At 47.5% G+C, this 24,912-nt stretch overlaps 9 protein-coding genes across 9 annotated transcripts; 4 read left to right on the forward strand and 5 right to left on the reverse strand.

Annotated features, from left to right (window-relative positions):
* Positions 1-662: 662 nt before the first annotated feature.
* skpA (SCF ubiquitin ligase subunit skpA) lies at positions 663-2,104 on the forward strand. The gene is made up of 6 exons (XM_040832842.1): positions 663-809; positions 939-1,023; positions 1,090-1,175; positions 1,250-1,417; positions 1,471-1,640; positions 1,697-2,104. The coding sequence occupies exons 2-6, from the start codon at positions 969-971 to the stop codon at positions 1,701-1,703; spliced, it is 486 nt and encodes a 161-aa protein (XP_040695032.1). The 5' UTR covers positions 663-809; positions 939-968; the 3' UTR covers positions 1,704-2,104.
* A 622-nt stretch (positions 2,105-2,726) lies between these two features.
* ASPWEDRAFT_99996 (60S ribosomal protein eL39) lies at positions 2,727-3,071 on the reverse strand (the record flags this gene model as incomplete). The annotated part of the gene is made up of 2 exons (XM_040839706.1): positions 2,727-2,775; positions 2,971-3,071. Coding segments are annotated over 2 exons (150 nt in total), but the record flags the coding sequence as incomplete, so codon positions are not given.
* Positions 3,072-5,410: 2,339 nt separating this feature from the next.
* mdr1 (ABC multidrug transporter Mdr1) lies at positions 5,411-10,354 on the forward strand. The gene is made up of 3 exons (XM_040834113.1): positions 5,411-6,069; positions 6,128-9,435; positions 9,502-10,354. Exons 1-3 carry the CDS (start codon positions 5,686-5,688, stop codon positions 9,854-9,856), a joined length of 4,047 nt encoding a protein of 1,348 aa, XP_040695034.1. The 5' UTR covers positions 5,411-5,685; the 3' UTR covers positions 9,857-10,354.
* ASPWEDRAFT_179095 (SWI5/SAE3 family protein) lies at positions 10,167-10,938 on the reverse strand. Its single transcript, XM_040831785.1, has 3 exons — positions 10,624-10,938; positions 10,477-10,562; positions 10,167-10,423 (listed from the first exon to the last, which is right to left on the reverse strand). The coding sequence occupies exons 1-3, from the start codon at positions 10,714-10,716 to the stop codon at positions 10,264-10,266; spliced, it is 339 nt and encodes a 112-aa protein (XP_040695035.1). The 5' UTR covers positions 10,717-10,938; the 3' UTR covers positions 10,167-10,263.
* Positions 10,939-11,241: 303 nt separating this feature from the next.
* Positions 11,242-13,007, forward strand: ASPWEDRAFT_102491 (Ytp1 family protein; the record flags this gene model as incomplete). Its single annotated transcript, XM_040827480.1, has 5 exons — positions 11,242-11,364; positions 11,456-11,533; positions 11,611-12,453; positions 12,509-12,638; positions 12,694-13,007. 5 exons carry the CDS (start codon positions 11,242-11,244, stop codon positions 13,005-13,007), a joined length of 1,488 nt encoding a protein of 495 aa, XP_040695036.1.
* Positions 13,008-13,725: 718 nt separating this feature from the next.
* Positions 13,726-15,077, reverse strand: ASPWEDRAFT_47952 (E1 ubiquitin-activating protein AOS1; the record flags this gene model as incomplete). The annotated part of the gene is made up of 4 exons (XM_040837034.1): positions 13,726-14,616; positions 14,671-14,842; positions 14,912-14,969; positions 15,038-15,077. The coding sequence occupies 4 exons, from the start codon at positions 15,075-15,077 to the stop codon at positions 13,726-13,728; spliced, it is 1,161 nt and encodes a 386-aa protein (XP_040695037.1).
* Positions 15,078-15,329: 252 nt separating this feature from the next.
* Positions 15,330-17,648, forward strand: ASPWEDRAFT_167381 (uncharacterized protein; the record flags this gene model as incomplete). The annotated part of the gene is made up of 4 exons (XM_040830140.1): positions 15,330-15,386; positions 15,873-16,723; positions 16,776-17,465; positions 17,525-17,648. The coding sequence occupies 4 exons, from the start codon at positions 15,330-15,332 to the stop codon at positions 17,646-17,648; spliced, it is 1,722 nt and encodes a 573-aa protein (XP_040695038.1).
* A 1,285-nt stretch (positions 17,649-18,933) lies between these two features.
* Positions 18,934-21,618, reverse strand: ASPWEDRAFT_23457 (RFX family transcription factor; the record flags this gene model as incomplete). Its single annotated transcript, XM_040832485.1, has 3 exons — positions 18,934-20,548; positions 20,609-20,926; positions 20,984-21,618. The coding sequence occupies 3 exons, from the start codon at positions 21,616-21,618 to the stop codon at positions 18,934-18,936; spliced, it is 2,568 nt and encodes an 855-aa protein (XP_040695039.1).
* Positions 21,619-23,484: 1,866 nt separating this feature from the next.
* Positions 23,485-24,879, reverse strand: ASPWEDRAFT_47955 (succinate--CoA ligase (GDP-forming) subunit alpha; the record flags this gene model as incomplete). The annotated part of the gene is made up of 7 exons (XM_040837035.1): positions 23,485-23,985; positions 24,063-24,145; positions 24,206-24,231; positions 24,300-24,362; positions 24,421-24,547; positions 24,623-24,651; positions 24,722-24,879. The coding sequence occupies 7 exons, from the start codon at positions 24,877-24,879 to the stop codon at positions 23,485-23,487; spliced, it is 987 nt and encodes a 328-aa protein (XP_040695040.1).
* Between the last annotated feature and the right edge of the window lie 33 nt (positions 24,880-24,912).

A 24,912-nucleotide genomic window follows, 5' to 3' on the forward strand; every position in this document is an offset into this window, starting at 1 on the left:
ATTTGATTGAGTCCAGCCTGTGGGTCAACAAGGGGATTAAATTAGACAGCGTAGACATCTAGCAGCAGGCGATTTTGAAGATTATTATTCGAATGTTCTTTTTGTGCGGAGATTTGAAGTTGTTGAGGCCTGAGGATGCATTATCCTTACCATACTGTATGGTATAGAACTCAGGTACTGAAATATCATGACAACAAGAACAAAGAATAAGTATAAGAAAGAAAATAATACAAAGAAATAATATACATTATGAATAATTCAAATGAGGAATCGATTATCTTTATGGTATATATATATATATATCTTTATCCTGGTCAAGGTAAGACTCATACTCGTTTCAACTCTCAATACTCTCCATCAATGCAGCTGTATCACTCCATACACCACCATATATCCCCTTCATGATGAGATCAAAGACAAATTTGTCATAAAGAACCATGGAAGATTCCACAAGAACAAAGAGTTCTTATCCCTTCAAGTCTTCATTTAGGCTCCTCTAGGCAGTAGAGCTGAAACCAGAGAGTAGCACCAGGCAAAAGCTGCACTCGGCGTTCCCCAGAAACACGAGCCGCATCATTTATTCCCCTCTGCGGCCTCAGCCAAACCCATCCATAATTCACTTCCCTGCCTGCGCTTGCTTTGTTGCCTCCAACAACAACTCCAGCAACCCACTCTTGTCGCTGTTTTTTCTCCCCCTTTCTTTCTTTCACCATCTTCCACTTTCATCAAGCTCTGATACTTAAGGTGTGATTCCCTGACATTTCTCTCTCATCTCAATTTCCCACTGACCTAAATCTCGACAGAAATCGGTAAGGCTCGCCCCCACCTAAAAGCCCCTCTGCTGTCGGTTCACTGCCTCAACTAGAGTCATACCTGAGCTTACAGCAAGTTGGCGCTTTCTTTAATAACCTCATTTACTCCTTTTTAACATCTTTCAGATCACACAAAAGTTCATACTTTCTTCAAAAATGTCTGCTCCTACCATTACTCTGACTAGCTCCGACGGCGTCGATATCACCATTGGTAGGCTCCTATTGTTTACGATTTCCCAGTGCGTGGGATGGAATACTAACCTTTCTTCTCATTTAGAGCGTGATGTCGCTGAGCGTTCCATCCTGATCAAGAACATGCTTGAGGATCTTGGTGACTCTGGCGAGGCCATTCCCGTTCCCAATGTCAGTTAGATTCCTGAATACCCTCCAAGTATATAACCTTATCAATGATGGTTGCTGACTTGTATCATTCGTAGGTCAACGAGGCTGTTCTGAAGAAGGTCCTGGAGTGGTGCAGCCACCACAAGAGCGACCCCCCAAGCGCCGGCGATGACGACGACTCCCGCCGAAAGACCACAGACATTGACGAGTGGGACCAGAAGTTCATGCAGGTTGACCAGGAGATGCTGTTCGAAATTATTCTGGTACGTTCTCTACTAATATATACTCTTGAGTTATACGCTAATTTGTACGACAGGCCGCAAACTACCTGGATATCAAGGCTCTCTTGGACGTTGGCTGCAAGACCGTTGCCAACATGATCAAGGGCAAGTCCCCAGAGGAAATCCGCAAGACTTTCAACATTCAAAACGACTTCACACCCGAGGAGGAGGACCAGATTCGCCGTGAGAACGAATGGGCTGAGGAGTAAGTTTGAAGGATCTTCCAATCGGTGGTTTCAGTGCTGACTCAATATTTTCTAGCCGCTAAACCCTTCATCACCCGTCAATGTCATCGTCGCCTACTTCAACCGACATTTTCGATTTGACAACAAGATTTTCTTTTCTTCGGTCCGCGGGTCGTTCATTATACGGCGTTAGGCTTTTATGTATCTAAGCGGATTTCCTTTCGTTTTTCTGGCTCTTTTCACTATCAGTTAAAGGTCTGGAACCGAGTGGCTCAATTGGACCAACGTGGAGGTGTTTGCTTTTTTACATCATGCAATGTTAATCAAACGAATTTGCTGTCTTTACTGCACATGGTTTTATTTGGATACCTGTATGCTCTCCAATGTAGTCTATTCCTGGTGACATCAGATCGAGGATATTCTTAGGCAGCATGTCTGAGACCGAGATCTGAGTCTAATAATGTACCCCTCTTCATTGTTGTCTAAATTCTAGATTCGCAATGTATCTCCCATGAGATCATAGGGAAATCAAGTAGTCGATTATAAAAAAGCAAGACTGAACATTGCCACCACAGAATAGGCTGCAATCCCCTTGTTCTCCATTCTCCATGATACGCCTGATAAGTAGGTATTAAACTCGTTCATCGTGCTGGCTATATCCATCATGATATCTTTTTTTGAATTTTATTTGTTCGGCTCGTGTACATAAACTGTCACAGAACAACCCCCCGTCACCCCCGCGCTTCGTGTTGACAAGAAAACAACCCACTGTTCCAACCCCCCATCATGTAATCCGTAAAATCTTCGCCCAGAGAAAAGTTGATAAAAAATAGATGAATCTAAAAACTCAAAATTCCGCATGATTGTCGACAAAGGCTAGACGAGTCTCTTACGTATTCCAGACGAGAAGGCGTAAATTGACATAAAAATTTGAACAGTAGGTGATGAGCGGGAAAGACTCAGAGCGACAATAGGGACCGGACGCAGATCATAGCCATCGCGAGCACACCATTGTCGGGCATCATAATCGAACGAAAAAAATTTTTGTTGGAGCGGGCATCTCGGTCGGAAAGGAGAGAGAAAGGGGGGAAAGCAATGTCTCGAATCTAGATACCGAGACGGGTCTTGCGCCAGTGCCTTCTCTTGGCGTTGTATCTGAATTATCGAAGTCATTCGTTAGCCATGTGTCCCTCTTGATAACTGGCTGTTTGCATTTCTTCTTTCTTCTTGGTTCCATCGACAATAGCAATCACGAGTAGTTTTCCCGGTTGGACAACGGATAACACAAGCGTATCTCTTTTTGAAGGCGACGATCGAGGGACCGAGAAAAGGAAGAGCGGTGGTATTTACCTGATGGTGTTACCGGTCCTCAGACGAATCCACTGGGGGATGGGACGGTTCTGCTTCTGAGCTTTGGCAAGCTTCTGCTTGGTGCGGAAACTCTTGTGGCTCTATTGAGGGGGAAAATGCGTTAGCAAACAGTCATTTCATATCATTTTGACGGCACGAAGAAAAATGAACATGTAAAGATTCATTTTTCCACGGGGAGAAAAGGACGGCATGTCAAATTAATTCAACATGGGGATTTGACATTCAAAAAAGGGGGCTGCTAACCGGCATCTTGAATTCTTGTCGCGACGGCGAGCTGGGGTATGGACTGGCGATAGTGAGGTTGTCGACCGTCTAAAGAGTGGTGATTTTTGTGCGAGCAGGGCTTAGTGGTTCGCTTCGGGAGGGTCATGTGATGTTGGCCTGAGGCAGGAATGGGGAATGCCGCCGCATCTGCCAAGGCATGCATTTTACCCCGACTTGGATACGTACGACGATCTACTATTTTGTTTACCGAGTGTTTGAGAGAAGCTTTGTTGTAGTTTAAATGATGGATTTGGTATTTGTTAATTCTCGAGGCAAGGAGATTTATGCGTCATCCAACAACGAGCTGTGTATCTGTTGAGCCTGATGTGCGGGAGTATGAAAGTAGTGTGTTTCCTATCAGGAAGACAGATCACCTGTGATGAATAGTCCTACGTAGCAGAACTTCAGTCTATTGTTTCATACTGCGATGTCACATCTAGATATTAGATGTTTCTTTTCTTGGTCCCTCAATGGAAGATCTCTTCGGGCGTGGGTCCTCCCGAGTAAGCTTTATGCAAGTAGGTATCTATCTTTACCAGCTTCGAGGGCACGTTATACAGTGCACGGGGCAGCAACCATCCGACGATAGACCAGCATCGGTGAGCCAGCCTGTAAAACGAGAACGAAAATGAAGGCGCTTGATAATAATGACTGCAATATTAATATACCAAAACATCCCGTGGTAACTGGTAAGACGGCGTGTCGGTCAGAGCAAGTTGCGGGCATGCATGAGATAGGGCTTCCTTCGATTCCTTCGATGGTTCTTACGAGGGATACGTAGAATCATTTCTGAGTCACCTAGATCGATGTATGACTGAATCTGAATCTGAAACAAGGTAGCATCCGCAAAGCCTCGTGTACGCTTGCTACCTAGCGAGTATGGAGTCCATCTAGATGGTGAAAACCCATGGAAATAGAACAATGTCGACAGCATGAATCATTTAGCGAGAGAACATCATATGGAATCGGTGTCGGCGGAGCCGATCTCCGACCCCGACTAAGCATAAACCAATGAAGGTATTGTAACGGCAGTGGATAACGTGACAGTCTGTATTTTTCTGGTTTCCATCAGATTATCAAGATCAGTTGTTGCAATTATTCAGGTGGATTTCCAGAAGATTCTCGACCTAACTTATGAATGGCATTTATTACAAAATATATAGAAAAAAAGCACATTGGGATTATTCAGGCAATGTACTTCGTAGCGGTACTCTGTAATCTGTACTGGGGAGAAATATCCCGATAGAAATCAAAGCGGATCCCATCGGTATACGACAAATACGATATCTGTATCCACTGGGTTTGAACTAACTACTAGAAGTATGACGATAAAAGGGTTGAGAATGGAGGATGGATTCTATGTCAAACTGCATATGCATCTTGACTGTTGAACTGATATACAGCACAGCTATATATGTTATGCTTCAGGGCTAGATCATCGCTATTCATCTATACCACCGTCATCAACAGTTATGGCTTGTAAGCTGCCTGCATAGCTAAATAAGACTTGGTAGATTATCTAAACCAACCTATATTCTCACGGGAACTGTAGATGACTCAATATGGACTATGAAGGCCTTACCCTAAACATCGTCGGTCTCGTATTCGCTCCCGGTTTGATGGGTAGATGATCTATACTCGATACAGTCCCCGATTCCTACAGTACCACAAAGCACTGAAGTCCATAGTCCAGTAGTACTCCGTATCCTGCATGCATATATTTATAAGTACATCGGTTCACATATACAAATCAGTGCAGGTCAACTCGCACCGTGAGGTTGTCCTACCTCGAAAAGGGGTGGATTGTAACTGTGGCTCACAAGTATCAATATCTTCTTTGTCGGACTCCACCTGGCACTGGCTTGGTAATTTAACTGCCCGACTGGGTGCAATCCACAATGAGATAGCCGGGGCCCATTTAGGATCCATATTCTGATTGTTGCTTAGCCTCGAACGAGTTCAGATCCTGCCAGGGCAGACGCTGATTCGCTGCTGTTAGTATTGTTGTTTCCAGTGCTGCATAAAACAAAAAGTCGGAACGGCGGGATTCCGACAGTCAAGCATGAACGCGGTTTAGCGCTGGTATCTGCGTTACGCCACCAGAAAGATAATACCAGATAATTTCATCGTCTTCCTGATTGTGTTCCACTTCATACTTAAACATGTCGCTGCCTCCCGCATCGGGCCTGAATCTTTTTCTGGTCGTCTGTCTCCCGAGTCGGTCAAGTCCTGGTTGACCTTTCGAAATTCTGACCTCTTTCTTTCCCTTGCGGGTTCTGATACTCTTCTTTCCTTTATCTACTCTGTCCTTGCTGCTCCACCCACGATTGCTTCTGTATGGAGTAAAAGGTCTACCAGCTACCCAAGCGATATCATCGTCCGTGACCTTCTCATCCAGAAGGTGGGATACCATCAATCCCCATGCACAACATGCAACAACCGGAGGATGGTGTGACCTCCATGGAGAAGACTGCCGATGCAACACAGGCAGAGCAGCCCTCATCGCAATCGTCCAATGCCGACAATGAAAAGCTGCGCGGCAAGCACTCCGTCTCGGGCTCGACCGATGTGGGCAAGGATCAAGGGCCGAATCCTCTAGCTGGAGCTGCTCCGGCCGAGGCCGATGACCTAGATGCCCTCTTTGCCCATCTCCCCGAGCAAGAGAAGGAGATCTTGAAGAAACAGCTCGACGGTCCGGTTGCCAACGTCGGCTTCCTCACTCTCTTTCGATATGCCTCCAGAAACGACATGCTGGTTATCTTTGTCAGCGCTATTTGTGCCATTGCTGCAGGTGCCGCGATGCCTTTGTTCACAGTAAGTGCCTTTTGATCCCTTCTATGTCGGGACAGTCATGATTAATTCTTGCTTTCAGCTTCTTTTTGGTTCTCTTGCCTCGTCCATGTCGACTGTCATGTACGATCCAAATGCCAATTTTGATTCGTACTACCATACGTTGACACACAATGTCTTGTACTTCATCTATCTCGGTATCGGAGAGTTTGTCACCGTCTACATCAGCACTGTTGGGTTTATCTATGCGGGAGAACACATTACGCAAAAGATTCGCGAGCATTATCTCGAGGCCATTCTGAAGCAAAACATGGCTTATTTCGATAAACTGGGTGCTGGTGAAGTGACCACCCGCATTACCGCTGACACCAATCTCATCCAAGACGGTATCTCTGAGAAAGTCGGACTGACCTTGACGGCGATTGCCACCTTCGTGACGGCGTTTATCATCGCCTACATCAAATTTGCGAAACTAGCAGCCATCTGTACCTCTACCATTTTTGCCCTGGTTCTTGTCATGGGAGGCGGATCTAAATTCATCGTCAAGTACAGCAAGCAGTCTTTGACTAGTTACGGCGCAGGCGGAACAGTCGCAGAGGAAGTCATCAGCTCTATCCGAAATGCCACCGCGTTCGGCACTCAGGAAAAACTTGCCAAACAATACGAAAGTCACTTGGCTGAGGCAGAGAAATGGGGAATCAAGGTGCAAGTTATTCTCGGAATCATGATTGGCGCTATGTTTGGCATCATGTTCATGAACTACGGCCTTGGTTTCTGGATGGGCTCCCGCTATCGTGTCGCTGGTGAGGTCGATGTGGGCCAAGTTTTGACTATTCTCATGTCCATTCTGATCGGCTCATTCAGTCTGGGTAATGTCGGCCCCAACAGCCAGGCTTTCACGAATGCCATCGCAGCAGCTGGTAAGATTTACAGCACAATCGATCGCCCATCGCCATTGGACCCATTTTCAGACGAAGGCAAGACGCTTGATCACTTTGAAGGCAACATCGAATTCCGTAATATCAAGCACATCTACCCTTCGCGACCAGAGGTGACGGTGATGAAGGACGTTTCTCTCACGATGCCTGCAGGAAAGACAACCGCGTTGGTCGGCCCCTCTGGATCTGGAAAGAGTACTGTCGTTGGATTGGTGGAACGCTTCTATCTTCCAGTTGGGGGCACGGTTTCCCTCGATGGCCATGACATCCAGACTCTCAACCTTCGTTGGTTGCGCCAGCAAATCTCCCTTGTCAGCCAGGAACCTATTCTTTTCGGAACCACCATCTATGCGAACATTCGTTACGGTCTCATAGGTACAAAGTATGAGAATGAATCAGAGGAAAAGATCAGGGAACTTGTCGAAAACGCCGCACGAATGGCTAATGCTCATGACTTCGTTACAGCGCTACCTGAAGGGTATGAAACCAACGTTGGTCAACGCGGTTTCTTGCTTTCTGGTGGTCAGAAACAGCGTATCGCCATTGCTCGTGCGATAGTCAGCGACCCTAAGATTCTTCTTCTTGATGAAGCTACATCTGCCCTGGACACCAAATCGGAAGGGGTTGTGCAGGCTGCGCTCGATAGAGCTGCTGAGGGTCGTACCACTATTGTGATTGCTCATCGTTTGTCTACGATCAAATCAGCTCACAATATTGTGGTTATGGTCAATGGTCAGATTGAGGAACAAGGAACACATGACGAATTGGTCAGCCGGAAAGGGGCTTATCTCAACCTCGTCGAAGCGCAGCGTATCAATGAAGCGAAAGACGCAGAAGCTTTGGAAATCGACTCCGATATGGATGAGGATGACTACGCCAAGGAAGAGGTTGCCCGTATCAAGACTGCTGGCAGTGGTTCGGTTTCGTTGAATGCAGATGGTGAAAAGGACGAAAAACTGGTGGCGCGAACTACCACTAAGAAATCCATCTCGAGTGTCGTTCTATCCAAGAGAAGCCCCGAAACCGAAGAGAAATACTCCCTATGGGCATTGATCAAATTCATCGCCTCATTCAACCGCCCCGAGCGCTTTATCATGCTAATCGGGTTTGTTTTCTCTTTTCTCGCCGGTGGAGGCCAGCCCACTCAAGCTGTGCTATACGCCAAGGCAATCAGCGCGATCTCAATGCCCCTCAGCATGAGTTCCGAGATAACGCACCAGGCGAACCTTTACTCCCTTCTTTTCTTTATTGTTGGAATTGTTCAGTTTATCAATCTTTCTATCAACGGTACCATGTTTGCCTTCAGCTCCGAGAGATTGATCCGCCGGGCGAGAAGCGAAGCCTTCAGATCAATGCTTCGTCAGGACATAACGTTCTTCGACCGAGAAGAAAATAGCACTGGTGCACTGACGTCTTTCCTTTCGACGGAGACCAAGCATTTGTCTGGAATCAGTGGAGTGACGCTGGGAACCATCATTATGACCAGTACAACTTTGTTTGCAGCCATGATCATTTCCCTGGCAATTGGATGGAAACTGGCACTCGTCTGTATCTCTGTCGTTCCTGTTCTTCTCGGGTGCGGATTCTATCGATTTTATATGCTTGCTCGGTTCCAGCAACGGTCCAAGGCTGCCTATGAAGGATCCGCTAGCTATGCTTGTGAGGCTACGTCTGCCATTCGCACTGTTGCTTCACTCACCCGGGAAGGAGATGTGTGGAGTGTTTACCACGACCAGCTCACAGCGCAAGGAAGAGTAAGTTTGATCTCGGTGTCAAAGTCTTCTCTTCTCTATGCTGCCTCCCAGGCGCTTATTTTCTTCTGTGTGGCTCTCGGTTTCTGGTATGGTGGTACCCTCCTTGGTCACCATGAATATTCGGTTTTCCGTTTCTTCGTCTGCTTTTCCGAAATTCTCTTTGGTGCTCAGTCTGCCGGAACCGTCTTTTCGTTCTCACCCGACATGGGCAAGGCCAAGAATGCTGCTGCAGAATTTAGAAAGCTTTTCGACCGGAAGCCAACCATTGATATTTGGTCTGACGATGGCGAGAAGATTGAGACCATGGATGGTATGATCGAATTCAAGGATGTACATTTCCGGTACCCGACTCGGGCCGAGCAGCCTGTTCTCCGGGGATTGGACTTGACTGTTAAGCCTGGACAATATGTTGCCCTTGTCGGACCTAGTGGTTGCGGCAAGAGTACCACTATTGCCCTGCTTGAGCGTTTCTACGATGCACTCTCGGGTGGTGTCTTTGTTGATGGCAAAGATATCTCACAACTGAATGTCAACTCCTACCGCAGCTTCCTGTCACTTGTCAGTCAAGAACCAACATTATATCAGGGTACAATCAGGGAGAACATCTTGCTCGCGGTTCAGGGAGAAGAGACCACAGAGGAGGCACTTGTTCAGGCGTGCAAGGACGCCAATATCTACGACTTTATCATGTCGCTTCCGTGAGTTCCCACGTTTCCTAATTCAATTCCGTTTGTCTTGAACAGTTTCGCTAACCTAAACGATAGTGAGGGATTCAACACTGTTGTCGGTAGCAAAGGAGGTATGCTGTCTGGTGGCCAAAAGCAGCGAGTGGCCATCGCACGAGCTCTCCTCCGGAACCCTAAGGTCCTCCTCCTGGACGAAGCCACCTCTGCCCTTGATTCAGAGTCCGAAAAGGTCGTGCAAGCAGCGCTGGATGCCGCTGCCCGAGGTCGTACAACGATTGCCGTCGCACACCGTCTGAGTACCATCCAGAAGGCCGATGTCATCTATGTATTCGACCAAGGCAAGATTGTGGAGAGTGGAACGCACCAGGAATTGATCCGCAGCAAGGGCCGTTACTACGAACTGGTGAACATGCAAAGTCTCGGAAAGGCTTAATTTTGCCTTTCTTGCTTATTATATATATACCCTAATGTCTTTTTTCTTTCGTCCTACCCTCCCCCTTCACCTACACTACCTTTTTGTGAACATACCCCTCTCTCATAATGTCATAATGACTGTGTTCCGTTGTACAGATTATAACTGACTTCCCCCCTCTTCCTCTTCTTCGCTTTTCAAAAGTCACCAGTTAGATTCCCCCGCGGGCTATTGTATTGGGAGTTGTTGGACTTTTCTATTGTCTTTAGATGAAACAATCTCGCGATATTTATAGCTGGATAGTGGATGAATAATGAAATTAATGGATAATGTCCATTCAGTTAACATTAAATTCGATTGTGTCTTGTTCGAGCATTGATCATATATCATACATCATAAAAATACATCACCTGAGTTAAATCCTCCATTCAATCTTTATCACCTATCCCATACTCCCTCTGTACATCAATCTGTCGCACGCCGCGCGCATCAGCAATAAGACCCATCAATCCCTGCCCGACATCTTTAATCTCATTGTATTCATGAAGAAGACGAATATGCCGCTTCACGGTCGTAGAAGGATCATTCCTATAACATATATCATTAAGAATGTTTCCACTAAATCAGACTCAAAGGCATACTGTAGCCTAGTCTTGGTCTCTGCAATTTGAGTCTCGATCTGCTCTACCTGAGATTGAAGGTCTGCGATGGAAGCCCTGAGGGCATTCTATTATCCATCCTTGTTATTTTTGCGAAACCCATCGTTGTGGCCGTGTGATTGGAAATACCTGTTTCTTCTCCCGTTGCATGATCTGGTCGGGAGCGAGTGGAGTTGGTGATTGTTGCCCGTATCCGGTTGTGAGATCGCCAGGCGACGGCATCTTTGACGCGGAACGGGGTCAAAAAAGGGGTTTTAGCGGATGGATCCAAGGGGATTGAGATGGAATTTAATATAGGATGAGAAGTTGATGCTTTTGATGCGCTCTCTTGAGTCTTAGAGTGTTAGAGAGAGAATATCCGGACAGGCCAATGAGAGGTAGAGCATTCAGTACCGTAAGCTGACACAACGCGCAGGACCAAGTAGATATGTAGCGCTACCATAGGGCTGGCAGTTTCACCTTGACAGCGTTGGAAATGAATGTCTTGATCAGCTTGGTTTCGTCTTCTTCCCTTTTTCTGGGCTTTTTTTTTTTTTTTTTTTTCTTTTAAAACAATATCTTGTACTAAGAGAAACCTCTTCCTTCTCCCTCTTATTCACCCAAAGCATGAACTGATCGTCATCTGAATTAATATCTCCGGCCCAATCCGGAGTCCGCTTTTCTTTGTCCGCCACGGACCTCTCTTTCTAAGCATCTCTCCTTCATCTCCTCTTCCTTCAACCTCCATCGGCATCCCTCCCCGCAATCATGAGCCGACTTCATCTACTCCAAGGGGGAGTGCTAGCAGCTCTCCTTCTTGCCTCTCCTGCTCTAGCTCATGGTGGCCATGAGGCCGTCCCTGACGGTGCTGCCGTCTCCGGAGATCCTATTGTACGCAATGCGATTTCTCCTTTCCCTTCTCTTTACGAGGCCGCGATCAAAAAAGACACCTGGACTAATTTTTTATTGTTTTGTAATTCAGGACTCGACATTATGGATACACATGATTCTTATGGGACTTGCCTTTGGCATTATCTTTCCGTTGGGAATGGTTCTCGGGGTATGATATACTTGGGCATCTGTCTTTGCGTTGTTGTCTGGAATATCCATCTAATCAATCATCTTCGTTATTACTAGATCGTGCGCTCGCGCTGGCATGTTCCTCTCCAGGTTGTCGGAACGATTATCGCTGTCCTGGCTTACTTTCTCGGTCACGCCCACAAGGGTCGACAGTTTTCCAAGAACGTCCACGCGTCCTTCGCAAACTCCTTGATGCTCATGTTGGTGGTGCAGGTAGTGCTGGGTGTTTATCTCAAGTTGCATCTGTCCAAGGGAATTCATGGGCGTATTCGTCGGTTCTTTGTCGTCGCCCACGGCGTCGTCGGTAAGGTGATGCCTGTTGTGAGCTGGGCGCAGATGCTGTTTGGAGGTATTACGGCCATGGGTTACTGTCGCGATGACCATCTTGGACAGTGTCTAGCTCACTTCATCATGGGAAGTGCCTTTATCGCCTACGGCATCATGCTCACCATTCTCCTTCTCGTCGGTCAGTACTGGATGCGTCGCAGCGGCCGCAGCCAGGAATTTTTCGATTCCCTCATCATCGCCGCGTGGGGTTGTGTCAACACCTTCACGGAACATCGCTGGGGACAGCCTTGGGCCCACAATGATCTGCAGCACACGACAATGGGTATTATCTGGTGGTGCGCCGGTCTCTTGGGTATCTGGATGAGCAGAAAACGCAACGGCCAGCCTAAGCGGAATCTGATCCCCGCTATTGTCATTCTGTTTACTGGTTATGCCATGTCTGCCCATCCCCAGACACTGATGATCAGCACCATGATCCACAGCATCTTTGGATATACATTAATGGCTGCCGGTTTCACGAGAATCATCGAAATTTCCTTTGTCTTGAAGGATCGCGCCACTGTCAGTATGGACGGTTCTGACCCGAACAGCTTCCAGTATCTGCCACCTTTTGTACGTTCCAATCACCTTTCCCTCAATCACGTTCGTCTCACTAACCATTTCTTAGCTCCTCTACGCCTCTGGCTTTCTCTTCATGGGTGCTACGGAGGAACAGATGCAGCTTCTCCACGACGCTGGAATCACGCACGTATCCTACGTTCTGATTCTGTACAGTATCGCTTTTATCCTTTTCCTCTGTAAGTTATCACAAACCCCACTTTATGGTTTGCAATGTATGCTAACCACCTTCAGTTGTCAACGTGCTCCTCCACATCTACGCTGTTCACGCCTGGCCCGAATCTGCCAAGGTGCAGCCAAACTCCCACTCGAGCAACAACGATGCCGGCGAAAGCGGCCAGGGTCCATCTCGCTTCATGAACGGACACGCGCGGTCTGCGTCTGAGAATCGTCAAATCCACGACGCTGAGGCGTTCGAGCTTCAGGGGCTCATTTCAGACGAGGAAGAAGAGGGCCCATCTTCAGGTCAGAATGGCCATTCCAAAGGCCCTCGCAGGACTGAAGATGAAGAGAGCTCTCTTGTTGGGAAGGAGACAACGCACGACTAATTTGGAAGATGCTCCGGGTCCCAGGACATAAAATAAAACGAATAAAAAAAAAGAATTCAATCAAATTGCGAAATCCACGAACAGCATTTTCAAAATGGGATACAACACGACTATCAATCACAGCAATATTCAAATGAATTCCAATTCGATGTCCCCAGCTCTCCTTCCGACTACTTTTCGGGTTCCGATATTTATCTTCTGCCAACATTGAAGGTATCTATCTATCTGTCTGGTGCTTTGTTTTGTTTCATCTGTCTTTATAATTCCTTCTTCCTTTTCCTTTCTATTGGGGTGGCGTTTGGCTAGGATGGGAAAGATACTGTTATCCCTGTTTTACTTCATTTTTATTGATTCTTATCGTGTTAGATTCTTCGTCGTATATACTTGACATCATACATACATACATACTATCATTTTATCACAATCTACTTATGGATGCGGGTTGTATTAAATTCATGTCAATGCCATTCATAAGCCAGCAATAGGCCAATGAACAAAACCAACATGTTAAAAAAGAGTTCATGTTCATGTTGAATGTTATCCATCTATCGTACAGTCATCATAATGCTTTTTTTAACCTTCAGCAGACTTTGTCGGGTTCTGTTCCTAGGTTGTTGGAAGACACGCCAAAGAAACAGCTGATAAAAAGACCCTAGTTCCCAAAATCCCAACCTAGCCAGCTCAAGTATTCTAAAGTGCCATATCATGAATTAGCTGTTTACCTGTGAGGGACTTGCACCGGCTCGTCCACATCAAGATCAATTGCATTGGCCACAGGAGCGGTGGCAGAGGGAGCGGCCGTCTCCGGTGGGAAGAAGGGATGCAATGGGTAGATGGGAGCCGCGGATTTTTCGCCATCGAACAAAAGCATGTTCTGCAACGGCTGCTCTCTGGAGCTCAAGACATTGATAACATCCTGCGCAAGACTACCACCGACAAAAGCGGCCACCGGGCTTAGTTCACAACCAAGGTTCTGGAGGAAGGTGCGCAAGAACTCCGAGGTGAGCGTGCTGATGTCGAGTTTCAGCTCTTGGTGGCGGTCGTGGGCGAGCTTTGTGAAAACTTCCAAGTTTTGGTGAGAGAAAGTTGGCAAAGCGCCGGCGGATATTTTCTGAAATTCCCAGAGCGCGCGCAGACAAGTCAGAAGTGGCGTGACCTGCCTTCGTCGTCGAGGCAGACGGGTGAAGTCCTCGGGGAGAGGGGAGGTATTGGCGAGGATGAGAGGAGAGTACACCTCGCGCTTGGTGACCATCTCAATCATCTTGTCGTTCTCCTTCTTGGTCGTGATATCAACAATGCTGCGCGTTTGTGTTTCTTGCTTGACAGAGGAGACATTTGACTTCGAACGCTCAATCACAAAGTCATGTGAGATCAGGTCTGCAAAGACGTATCCGTAGAAACCATGGAGCCCCGCGGCATAGAACGGACGGTTTGCGATTCGACACGCGGCATTGATGGTCGTATACGTCGCAAAATCGAGCTCTGTGGCAATTGTGATATCAAATGCTGAGAAGAAATCTGGCTGTTTTGCGCGAACGTCGTCGGTATCAATTCGCAGCTGCACCCTGGGGTTCATGGCACGGATTTGAGGCGCCACCGCTTGCGCGCGCTGGTCTACTGTCAGTATGTCATTATCCAACAGGGTCTCTTGAGCTCAACATACGTTCTGGCCCACATGTTCCTCCGATACAAAGAATTGCGCACCGAGATCTTCTTCCGTGACGGCTTGGTGATCGATGATGGTGAGCGTACCAATTCCCGCCAAAACAAGGTTCTTCGCTACCTCGTTTGCGAGTGCTTTCATCGAGATTAAGAGGATATTCGCAGATCGAATTCTAAATCCACGCGCATCTTGTCAGCCACATAGCACACTTCAACAATGTCGAATTGAAGGAAACGCCTACTTCTCCTGGGCTTTAACACCCCAAAGCCGGATTTGGCGGTCGTAGAGAGCAATTTCATCTGTTGGTTTCAGAATTTCAGTGTTAGATATAAGATCCCTTCATAGCCATGTATTATAATGTCCTTACCTGCGCTGATGGATTGCGCTGCGGCCTCTTGCGACTCCATGGTGCTCATATTCGCAATCTTGTCACACGAAGCGGAACAGAACTTTGATCTGTCTGATAAAGACTCCTTGGCTATAGATCGTAATGGCGTGATTCAAATTGCGCAGCTCTGATAGATGTCGAAGATAGCAGAGGAACTCTTCTATGTCAAGGACTGAGCCAAGGGAGCTACAGAGAAATCGGAGGGTGGGGAAAAGAGAAGAACGCAGGTCAACCAGCTCCCTGGGGCGTTACCCACATGCATGTACCCGCAATGACTCTGGTGAATCGTTTGCAAGAAGCGTCAAACAGAATGCAGCGTGAAGGTGGGGTGAATGAAGATGGAATTGCAGCTGGGCGAGAGTATAGCACTAGACGGAGCTACCCCAACATCACGTGCCCAGCACCGATAACCGCGAGCTTCACTTATCGAAGTCGAATTCCATCGCCATCGTCGTCATCGGCATCTCCTTTTCGTTTGCTCCTCCTCCTCTTGTCCTTCTCACTTACTGGTATATTATCGGCCAAGTTTTATTTCACCGCTTCTCCCCTTTTCCTTTCCCCTCTTATCTGTCTGAATATAAATCCTGGCCTGTTTCCCATACATTCGTCCCGGTATAGTTTCTCCCCGCCTCCCGATCTATCTGACTTATCAATAATGGGCTTTCTCTAACTGGGTCTCTTTACAGGATGGTACGTTCAACTCTCGAGCCTTTTCTTCCGCATCTAGCCAATAATAAACCCTCTTACCGAAAAGCGTAATATGCTGGCCACGTCGATTTTTTGCCCGTATTAACTATTTTGCATCCAACTATAGTCGGGGAATTACGACTACCCTCCTGCCTCTCGTTCCGGTGAACGACCACAACGGCCCAACGTGGATCGCGTACAACACCTTCGGGATCTGTTAAACTCGGAAAGGATTCACAATACTAGTGCTGAAACCGCTCGTGCTCTGGAAACTCTGAATCAAGAGATAGAAGAGTACCGCTCCGATCGTGTTCGAGACCGGTCCAGTTTCGAGGAAGCGCGAGCAGCGGTAGACCGACAGATTCAACAACTGCAATCAGACCTTAACGGCAGAGAGGAACGTATTCGCAGTATTCTCTTGGGTCATGACCCGTCACAGCCGCCGCCTCCAGCTTTGAACTCTACAGCTATGAATCAAGAACCAGGTTCCTCCGATCTTTCACGCTCAGTCGGCCGACCGTCCAGACGCCGTGTACTTAGGGGAGGAGAAAGGCCAAGCAGAGAAGGAAGAACAAGGGAACCGGCCCTCAATTCCCTACTCGATGAACCAGTTCCTCGTCTTGAAATGTCGTCCGCCATGTCGCCAGAACTGGGAGACGACCACCGGGCAAACCGATGGAGAACCAAGCGCAGAAAGCTCGAGACTGATGATAATAGAGAAGGACTTAGGGGATTGGGATACGGTCAATACGGCCAGGTTGTGCCTGGAACGCTCAAGATGGAAATAGCCAGTTGCGATGGAGGCACATATGAGCCTGAGGGAGATAGTTCTTGGCCAGATAACGTCTTGCGCAATGATTCGTCCGTCTATTGTACAAAGTCCGACCGATGCAATTTGATCCTAAAGCACCGCGGGGAGACCCCATTCTGTTTAAAAAAGCTCGTGATCAAGGCTCCGAAGTCTGGATATGATGCTCCGTACGTTTCAATGTCCCTTGTCATCTGTCTATATTACTAACTATATCCAAAGGATACAAGAAGGAATGGTCTTTGTTTCAATGTCATCCGACGAGCTGCTAGCCCGTACAGCTCAGTACCAAATCCAGTACTCTAACGCCCGGCGCCGTCGTCGAAATCGACGGAATGGAATGCAACCCTCCGAGGAATATCTCAATGGGTTTCGGTATCCCCTGCAATCATTGGAGAGGACTGTTCTCGGTGGCTCAGACTCCCACTCGGACTCGGATAACGACTTCATTACCCTTGCAGGGCCGATGCCTGACTTTCGTCTCACAATTGACTATGATGAGAACTCCGATCACGGTAATTTTTACGAGCAAGAAAACGAGGAAGATGCTCCTTCCATTGCAGAGATTGAGGGTCTGCAAATAGAACAAATGGAGGATGACATTCTCTGCTCGGAAAGTGACGAAAGTGAAAGCGATTACGATCCTAACGAAATGAGCATCTTCAACCGCCGACGTCGCGATTTACTGAGGTACATGAGGACTTCGCGTCGACAATATGCGATGGAGCAACGAGAGCTTCAGAGACGGCGTCAAGTCCCGAATTCGATTGAACCTGTTGCATCTCCCGCTAGTCCTGCTGCTCCGCAGTATTCAGTCATCAATTCCCGGGGCCACGAAGTCTTGAGACCACACGCACGATTCTTCATCGAGCGAGCCAAGAGTATGGTCAGCATCAAATTCGATCCACCTCCGTGAGTCACCATATCATTAGCCAGCCTGCCTGCCCAGCTTTCTAACCAATAAACCACAGCTCCGGGCGATTCATTCTGATAAAGTTATGGAGCCCTCATAGCGGAGGCAATATTGATATCCAGAGCATCATCGCACATGGATACGCCGGTCCAAGATACTTCCCTGCCGGCAATTTCAGATAGATCACTCTGAAGTATAAGCTAATAGGCATTATGGCTAGAAACGCGCAAACTAAACGATGGAAGTCATTTGATACATCTACCGGATAGATACTTCATGATTTCGACGAACACCCCTTATACCTCATTATTATGCTCTTTTCGTCTATATTTGTTTGTTTGTCAAGCCGATATGTGTGGAGTCATGGGTCTGAGTGTTTGTATGGGGCGTTTTTAAGCAGGGTCTATGGTTATTATGGGAGTCTTACATGCATGGATAGATCGTTTGTTTCTTTCGCCCTCTTATTCCCTTTCGGATGCCTTTCGACTTTTAGCTGTACTTATTGTTTACCGTCTCAATGATAATTGATATACTTAGTACAATGGACAAATTGAGTGGCCAATAAAAAGTACTAAATTCAAAAAACTATTTCACTCGAATACATAGAATCATCAACACTGTTTCATGAAAGTAAAATTAAACAGACTCCAATCCAGCTAAGACTCAGTCATCAATCAGACCCCGAGACAACAACGCCCTTTTGTTTCCCTTTGCAGAAAGAAGATAGGACGCCGTACATCAAAGATCGATCAAAAACGAACGACAGAAATCAATCGGCGGCAAGAAAAGACCTGGGGGTTTCAAAAGGGTCTCCCACTCACATGCAACAGGTTTTGGCATAGAGAATTAAGGAAATTAAACAAACGATTAAAGGGACGGGTAACGAGTGGCAGTCAGTCCAAATATTGGAAATGATCATCACGGCTGATAAACAGGAGAAAGCAACAAAGAGTGTGTTCTCGCTAAATGAAAGTAAACATTTTGGGCATTAGGAATGCAAATTAACGAATGGCGAAAATTTGGAAGCGATGCACCTGTGAACTGAAGCAATGCTAGTCAGAAGCTGTAAAATAACCCACAAAACAGGGTGTTGACCAGAAAAGTATGTACAACGACGGTCACGATTTTTCAGCAGGAAGAAAGAAGAAGGCAAAAACGACAAGCGGGGTCAACCACGCATTAAATGTGTATAACTGTCAACCTAGCCAAACCTCAAAAAAAGCAGGTCGACGGTTGGTCAAATCGATGCTCGTTTCTCGTCGCTCATATTGCGAAGATCGTCAAACGCCGAACCTTCCCTAGTGAATTGGCGTAAATAATCACCAACCAAAACAATGCACCTGAAAAGACAAAGGAAAAACAAAAAAAAAAAAAAAGGAATCCAACTCCAGGCATGGCAAAAAAGAAGCGAAATTTTGTTTCCAAAAGATAAAAGCAAACGGATATAGTACGGGTATGCAAAGTGAGCTAAATGACGACAACATCTCCTTCAGCGTCTGCTGGGTCAGAAGCCATCATGTCACCATATTTACCCACGGACATCAACATGGAATCATCGTCAAGGTCAATTGCGCTATCGTCATTGGTTGGGGCGTGAAAGCTCGCTATGTTTTCCGTGATACTATTTGGCTTCTCTGTTTCAAGAGTGTTGCTATTCGGCTCTGCCTCCATGTGTGAACGCTCCAGTGATTCCCGGCCTTGTGAAATTTCGTCTGCCGCTGTAGGACTTGTGGTTGATCTGGCTCTCGAATCGCCTGCCTGCTGTCCATCAGAAGTCATAAACGACTCTCGCCTATCCGGAACTGAATAGCTAGGCTGTCTGGTGGGGAAGTGGCTGAGAGTTGGTTGCTGTGGTCCGTAGACTGCGGTCTGCAATGTGGTGGGAGTGGAACGCATGAATCCACCCTTTTGAGCTTGCCATACCATCATTTCATGGAAGAACACTTTGGTCATCCACCATGCACTAAAGCTTTGCGCTCCACCTAATGTCAATCGATGAAGAATGCAGTCCCACAGGGCATCGACCTTTTCAACGATGCACTGGGCCCGATGGTTGGTAAAGATGGCTGGCAAGTTAAGAATAAATGATATCCATTTATCGGGGAAGTTGTAGTCAACTTCGCCACCAGAAGACTGTACAGGAATTTTATGTGCTTGCATATCTTCTTCCATATCGGGCTTTGTGAAAAAGGGATGGGATGCCGAAGGGTTGGCGTCAGTGATAGGGGTAAGTAGTGCCCGAACGTCATGCTTCAAAATCTGTTCTACTGCCTTCTCTGCGCAACTTGGAATGTTTGCTTTGCAAATCATCTCCTTCGGGTCGACTAGGGTTTTAAAGTCAAACCACATTTGGTTCCTGTTGTCAGGATGGCATAGCCATGCAGCAGCCGCGTTGGCAGATTGGTTGACATCAAGCATATGTCGGAGAAGATTGCAAAAGATGTGTGCTGGCATTAACCGCGCCAAAGAGACGTGCGAAGGCAGGGCTTTGAAAGTCTCGGCAATATGAGCGGTAAGTCGTTGTGATATCGAGCTGAACGCGTCCAGGACGAGCTTTGGTACGACCTGCGTTGTAAGTGGTGCTACAAATGCAATCATTTTCTGGTACATCATCCAGTCGCATTCTTTTATCCAAGCGGCGAGATTGGGATGAGTCAAGAGCTTTTGTACGGGGACCGTTAATGTCCCATGAAAAGCTGAGAAATATCGCAAGAGATTCCTCTCCTTGCAGTATCGAAAACTATCAATGACAGAGATGCAGTGGGTTCGATAAAGTGCTGCAAGAGCAGCGGCCGACTTCAGGTCGGTGTTGGCAGGGAGGTATCCACGGATATCTGGGAGCTGTAGAGATTCGTTGTCGACTGACGAGCCGTCTGTTGATGGGAACTGAAGAATATGGTGAATAGCCTTTCCAGCATGGGTCGCGACATTTTCGTGAGTGGCGGCCGTATTAAATCTGGGTGATGATTGACAGCCACAGCCTTGGCTCGCTATGTTGCTGGAAATCTTGGGCGCATAGGAGATGCTTGGTGTAGGAAAGACTGCCGTATCTGCCTGAGGTTGTTGCGTTACGACACTGACACTATACCAACAGTCAGCTTCAGCCCGTGCCTTCTTTTGCAGTAGGTCTTGTTCAGCATACCTCCTTGGCATCACATCATCTGGTTTGTGCTGAGGAACGCCAATTGGACCACCCAAATTCGGTGAAATTGAAGGGTTCAACGGCGGTGGCTTCTGTTGCTTTTCCTCGATCACGGTCAAGTCGACATAGTGGTACTTGGACTCCCCACGAACACCAAGTCGTCGTGTCTGCACGTTGGGAAAGATGATGCGAACAAGCTTTCCGAATGAGGCCGGGTTCAAGACAGAGACACGCTCAGTTCCACATTTCTCTGCATAGCAGCAGTAGACGCGATCTCGCCGGACAGACCCGCTGCTTTTCCTGCAATTCTCTCTCAACCTGTAGCAGATATATCAGCAACCATCGTCATCTTATTCGGGGAGTGTTCAGTTTTACCAGATCATGGCAAAGACTTGTTTGACCTTCTCAGCCTTACCGCCAGCACCTTCATGCTTCAGAACCTCTGCTGCCATCTGCTTCAAGGTGTAACCTTCGTACTGACGCAGCAGCTTTCGCAATTCATTGTCGTTGGCGAGAGATGAGCTAGAACCCTTTTTCTTCCGACCGCCAGCTTCGGAATTTTCGTTGTCTTCCAACACGTGTTCCGGTACATGGTTTTCGATTCCGCTGTCATACATGGCTTGGTACTGAGGGATCGGGACATTAGGCAATCCATGGGATAGTTCTGGAATTGAGTGGTGAGATAAAGAATTGCTGTGCATAGCATGGTTGGGGAAATCCTCGGCTCTGGGCATGACAGGTTGATGAGCGTCTTGCAATGTCGGGTCAAGGGCAGCTCCATTCACGGGGTGCGTGAGCTGTTGGCCAAATCGCATGATAATATCTTCCGGGTTGTTGGCGAAGACATTGTGGCCAGCAGTAGCTTGGGTGGGCAAGAACTGAGAGAAGCCGTCGGGAAGATGCTGATCCTGGGTCTGCTGGGTCGTGCTGGAATGAATACTAGCCGTCGAGCCTCTAGACCGTGGTCGACGACCATTTCGCGATACTACAGTTTCGGAGCGCGACCTCATGGGATCTGCCGTCCCGGGACGACTATGTGGCGCGATTTGCGTTGTCTGGGATACACTCGACACCTGCGAGGCAGCTCGGGCTGTTTTGTGGATGTTCCAATTAGCAAAGCCGCGAACGGGTGGAGGCAAGACGGGCACGAGGGGAGCAACAGCGGGCGCAGTGAGGGTTGCAGCTTCTTACCCATATCAGGAGGCATGATTCGAGTCTTGTATGCAGCACCGTAAGAGGCGTAGATTTTCCTAGTGCTGGGGGTGGAGGGGGTGGGTGGACGGTAACCACGGGCGATAGCGTCTGTTTTGATCCTGCTTTCAGAGCCACATCGACCGGTGGGCGTCACACCGCAGGAAAGGACAAGGCGACAAGAAAAAAAGCCGAGACTACTAAACACCGTGAGATACAGACAATCACCATCCAGAGTCGTCGTCAGACACCAATCGGCCGGGTCTAGAGAGGGCACATCACGGCCGCGTTGGGTGTGAGTCGAGGTATTGAGGCTGGGAGAGAGAATAAACAGAAATGGCCGTTCCTCAGACAACGTTGTTTGTGGGCGTCACGTGTGCTTATGTCAGTGCATTCCGTCAAGGCCAGGATTTGAATTCGAGATTCACAGCGCCAAAAACATTTAAAGTCGTCTCGGAATGAGAATATGATTATCGTGCCAGTAAACAGCTCGAGATTGGATGATTCAAGGCAATGACACTTGGCGAATAGAATTTCGACCAGCAGCTGTGGTGGTCCTCGATACTGCATCGACCGGTGCGTGCAAAAAAAAACAACAGAGCCTGTACAAGCCCAGCGCCCCTTGCGGCGATCAGAAAATGTGGTTATAAGAAGTTTTATAATTTGATGAGATGCCGTTGATTTTCTGTCTTTGTTGGAAATTCTCCAGGTCTCATCGACAGCTTCATAGTATTAAGTGGCCTGCAGCTGCATCTGCAAGGAACTGATCAATAACAATGCATGTGTTATGGGACCTTCATTTACACCTTGCAGCCTTAATTATCCTCTTCGTTTCAGGATCGAGAGATTGACAAGAGCCGTATAGATCTATCAGGCATCTTTTATAATGATTTTGAAGGATGGAATATAATATAAATCCTTGAGTTTATTGCTGGTCATTGGAGTTGTTGAACGTCGTCTATGATGCATATTAGATCTATCATATTCAATACATCTCCACCACTTTAATTGTAAGATATAGTCAGATGATGCCTAGATGGGTCTTTATATAAATATAGCGCCATGGTTTCCATCTTAGGGCTCTCTTCCTGGGTCTTTCGAGTCATGTTCGATTACATCGACTATTGACGATGGTGCTCAAATATAGATGCACATGAACAAGTTATATATCCACACTCACGCAAATAAACCGGTTTATTCTTTTTGATATTAATGTGAATCCGATTATCCTGCAAATTTATTTTATATACCCTTAAAATTCTGAGATATATATTCCTTAGTTGATGCCATGCAGTGTATCTAGCGCAATGCCTCCATCAAACCAAACATATCGATCTAGTTGGAGCGATATACCCAGAATCTACAGTAGCAATCTATATTTCGGACCATTAGAAATCAGTGCTGTTCTAGTCACTATATTCCAATATAAAGCCCATACACCTCGGAAAATGAAAAACCGTACAAAGAAACTAATTACTTCATAGCATCTCTAAACAAAGGAGAAAAAAGTACAGAAGTGACCAAGTATAGGTTGACAGCTCCCGTCTAGTTGACGGGTAGAAAATCCCAGTCCTTACACAAACATTCGACCGGATTGTGGGCCAGACATGGGCCAAGCCGTGTTATAATGTTCTCGGCGTGGAATCAACGTGGTTCGCATGACAAAAAGAAAAAGGAGAACCAGTTTAGACAAGATCTCTCTTGACAAACTCGGCGAGCAGAGTCTTGCCCAGCGCAGCCGGGCTTCTCTCAACAACAACACCAGCATCCTCAAGGGCGGTGATCTTAGAGTTGGCATCACCCTTACCACCGCTAACGATGGCACCGGCGTGACCCATGCGGCGACCCGGGGGAGCACTGATACCAGCGATGAAGCCGACAGCGGGCTTGTTGAACTTGTTGTTGGCCTTGAAGAACTCGGCGGCATCCTCCTCGGCGCTACCACCAATCTCACCAATCATGATGATACCATCGGTGGCCTCGTCCTCGAGGAAGATGCGCAGGCAGTCGATGAAGTTGGTTCCCGAGAAGGGGTCACCACCAATTCCAACGACGAGAGACTGACCAAGACCAGCCTGGGTGGTCTGGTTGACAGCCTCGTATGTCAGAGTACCGGATCGAGAGACGATACCGATGCGACCACGCTTGTGGATGAATCCGGGCATGATACCGATCTTGCATTGGCCCTATATCACACAGAAAGCATGTATCAATACCGGAGCACTTGCGAGCTATATCATTTCATAGGCGAGTGCAGACTTACGGGAGCAATGATACCGGGGCAGTTAGGACCGACAAGACGGGTCTTGTTCTGGGTCTTCAACATGTCGGTGATACGGACCATGTCTGAATACGTTTTTGGTCAGCTTTCCTATATACGATTTAAGTGCACAGGGAGCGCCTTACCGTGCTGGGGAATACCCTCAGTAATACTGCGAGTCGAAGTAAATCAAAGTTAATAAACTGCTTCTCAATGCCACCACATAAATGGAAGACCAACCAGACAGCCAGAGGAACCTCGGCGGCGATGGCCTCCTCAATACCAGCAGCAGCCAATGGGGGGCTATTTGATCATTAGTCTCGTTATATCAATATCTCAAGTTCAACATTTGGGTCCATACGGAACGAAGATAGCGGAAGCAGTAGCTCCGGTCTCCTTCACGGCATCGCTCACGTTCGCGAAGACAGGTCTGTCAAGGTGCATCGATCCGGCCTTCTTGGGGTTGGTACCACCAACAACTTTTGTGCCTGAGGATTGTAAGCTGTCCATTCATCTGCATGCATATAAACCGGCCCGGTTCCGGTCGATGGATCAAAATATACCATAGGCGATAGCCTGCTCAGCGTGGAAGCTGTAGGATACAAACGCAACGTCAGCATCTTGCTCAGAAATCACAAGCTAGGAGTCCGACCACCACATACGTTCCCTGCTTTCCAGTGAACCCCTGGAAGATAACCTTGGTGTCACCGTTAATGCGGAGGTTGTTGACAGTCTCAGCGTAGGCGTTGGCATATCCTCGACGCTGCATACGGGCAGCATTCTGGAGAGCCGAGACGGTTCCACGGCGGAAGGCCTGCATGACGGGCGATTTAAAGGGAGAAAGAAGAGAGGA

This window comes from Aspergillus wentii (assembly GCF_001890725.1).
Source record: "Aspergillus wentii DTO 134E9 unplaced genomic scaffold ASPWEscaffold_1, whole genome shotgun sequence".
In the NCBI taxonomy this organism is placed as follows: Eukaryota; Fungi; Ascomycota; class Eurotiomycetes; order Eurotiales; family Aspergillaceae; genus Aspergillus; species Aspergillus wentii.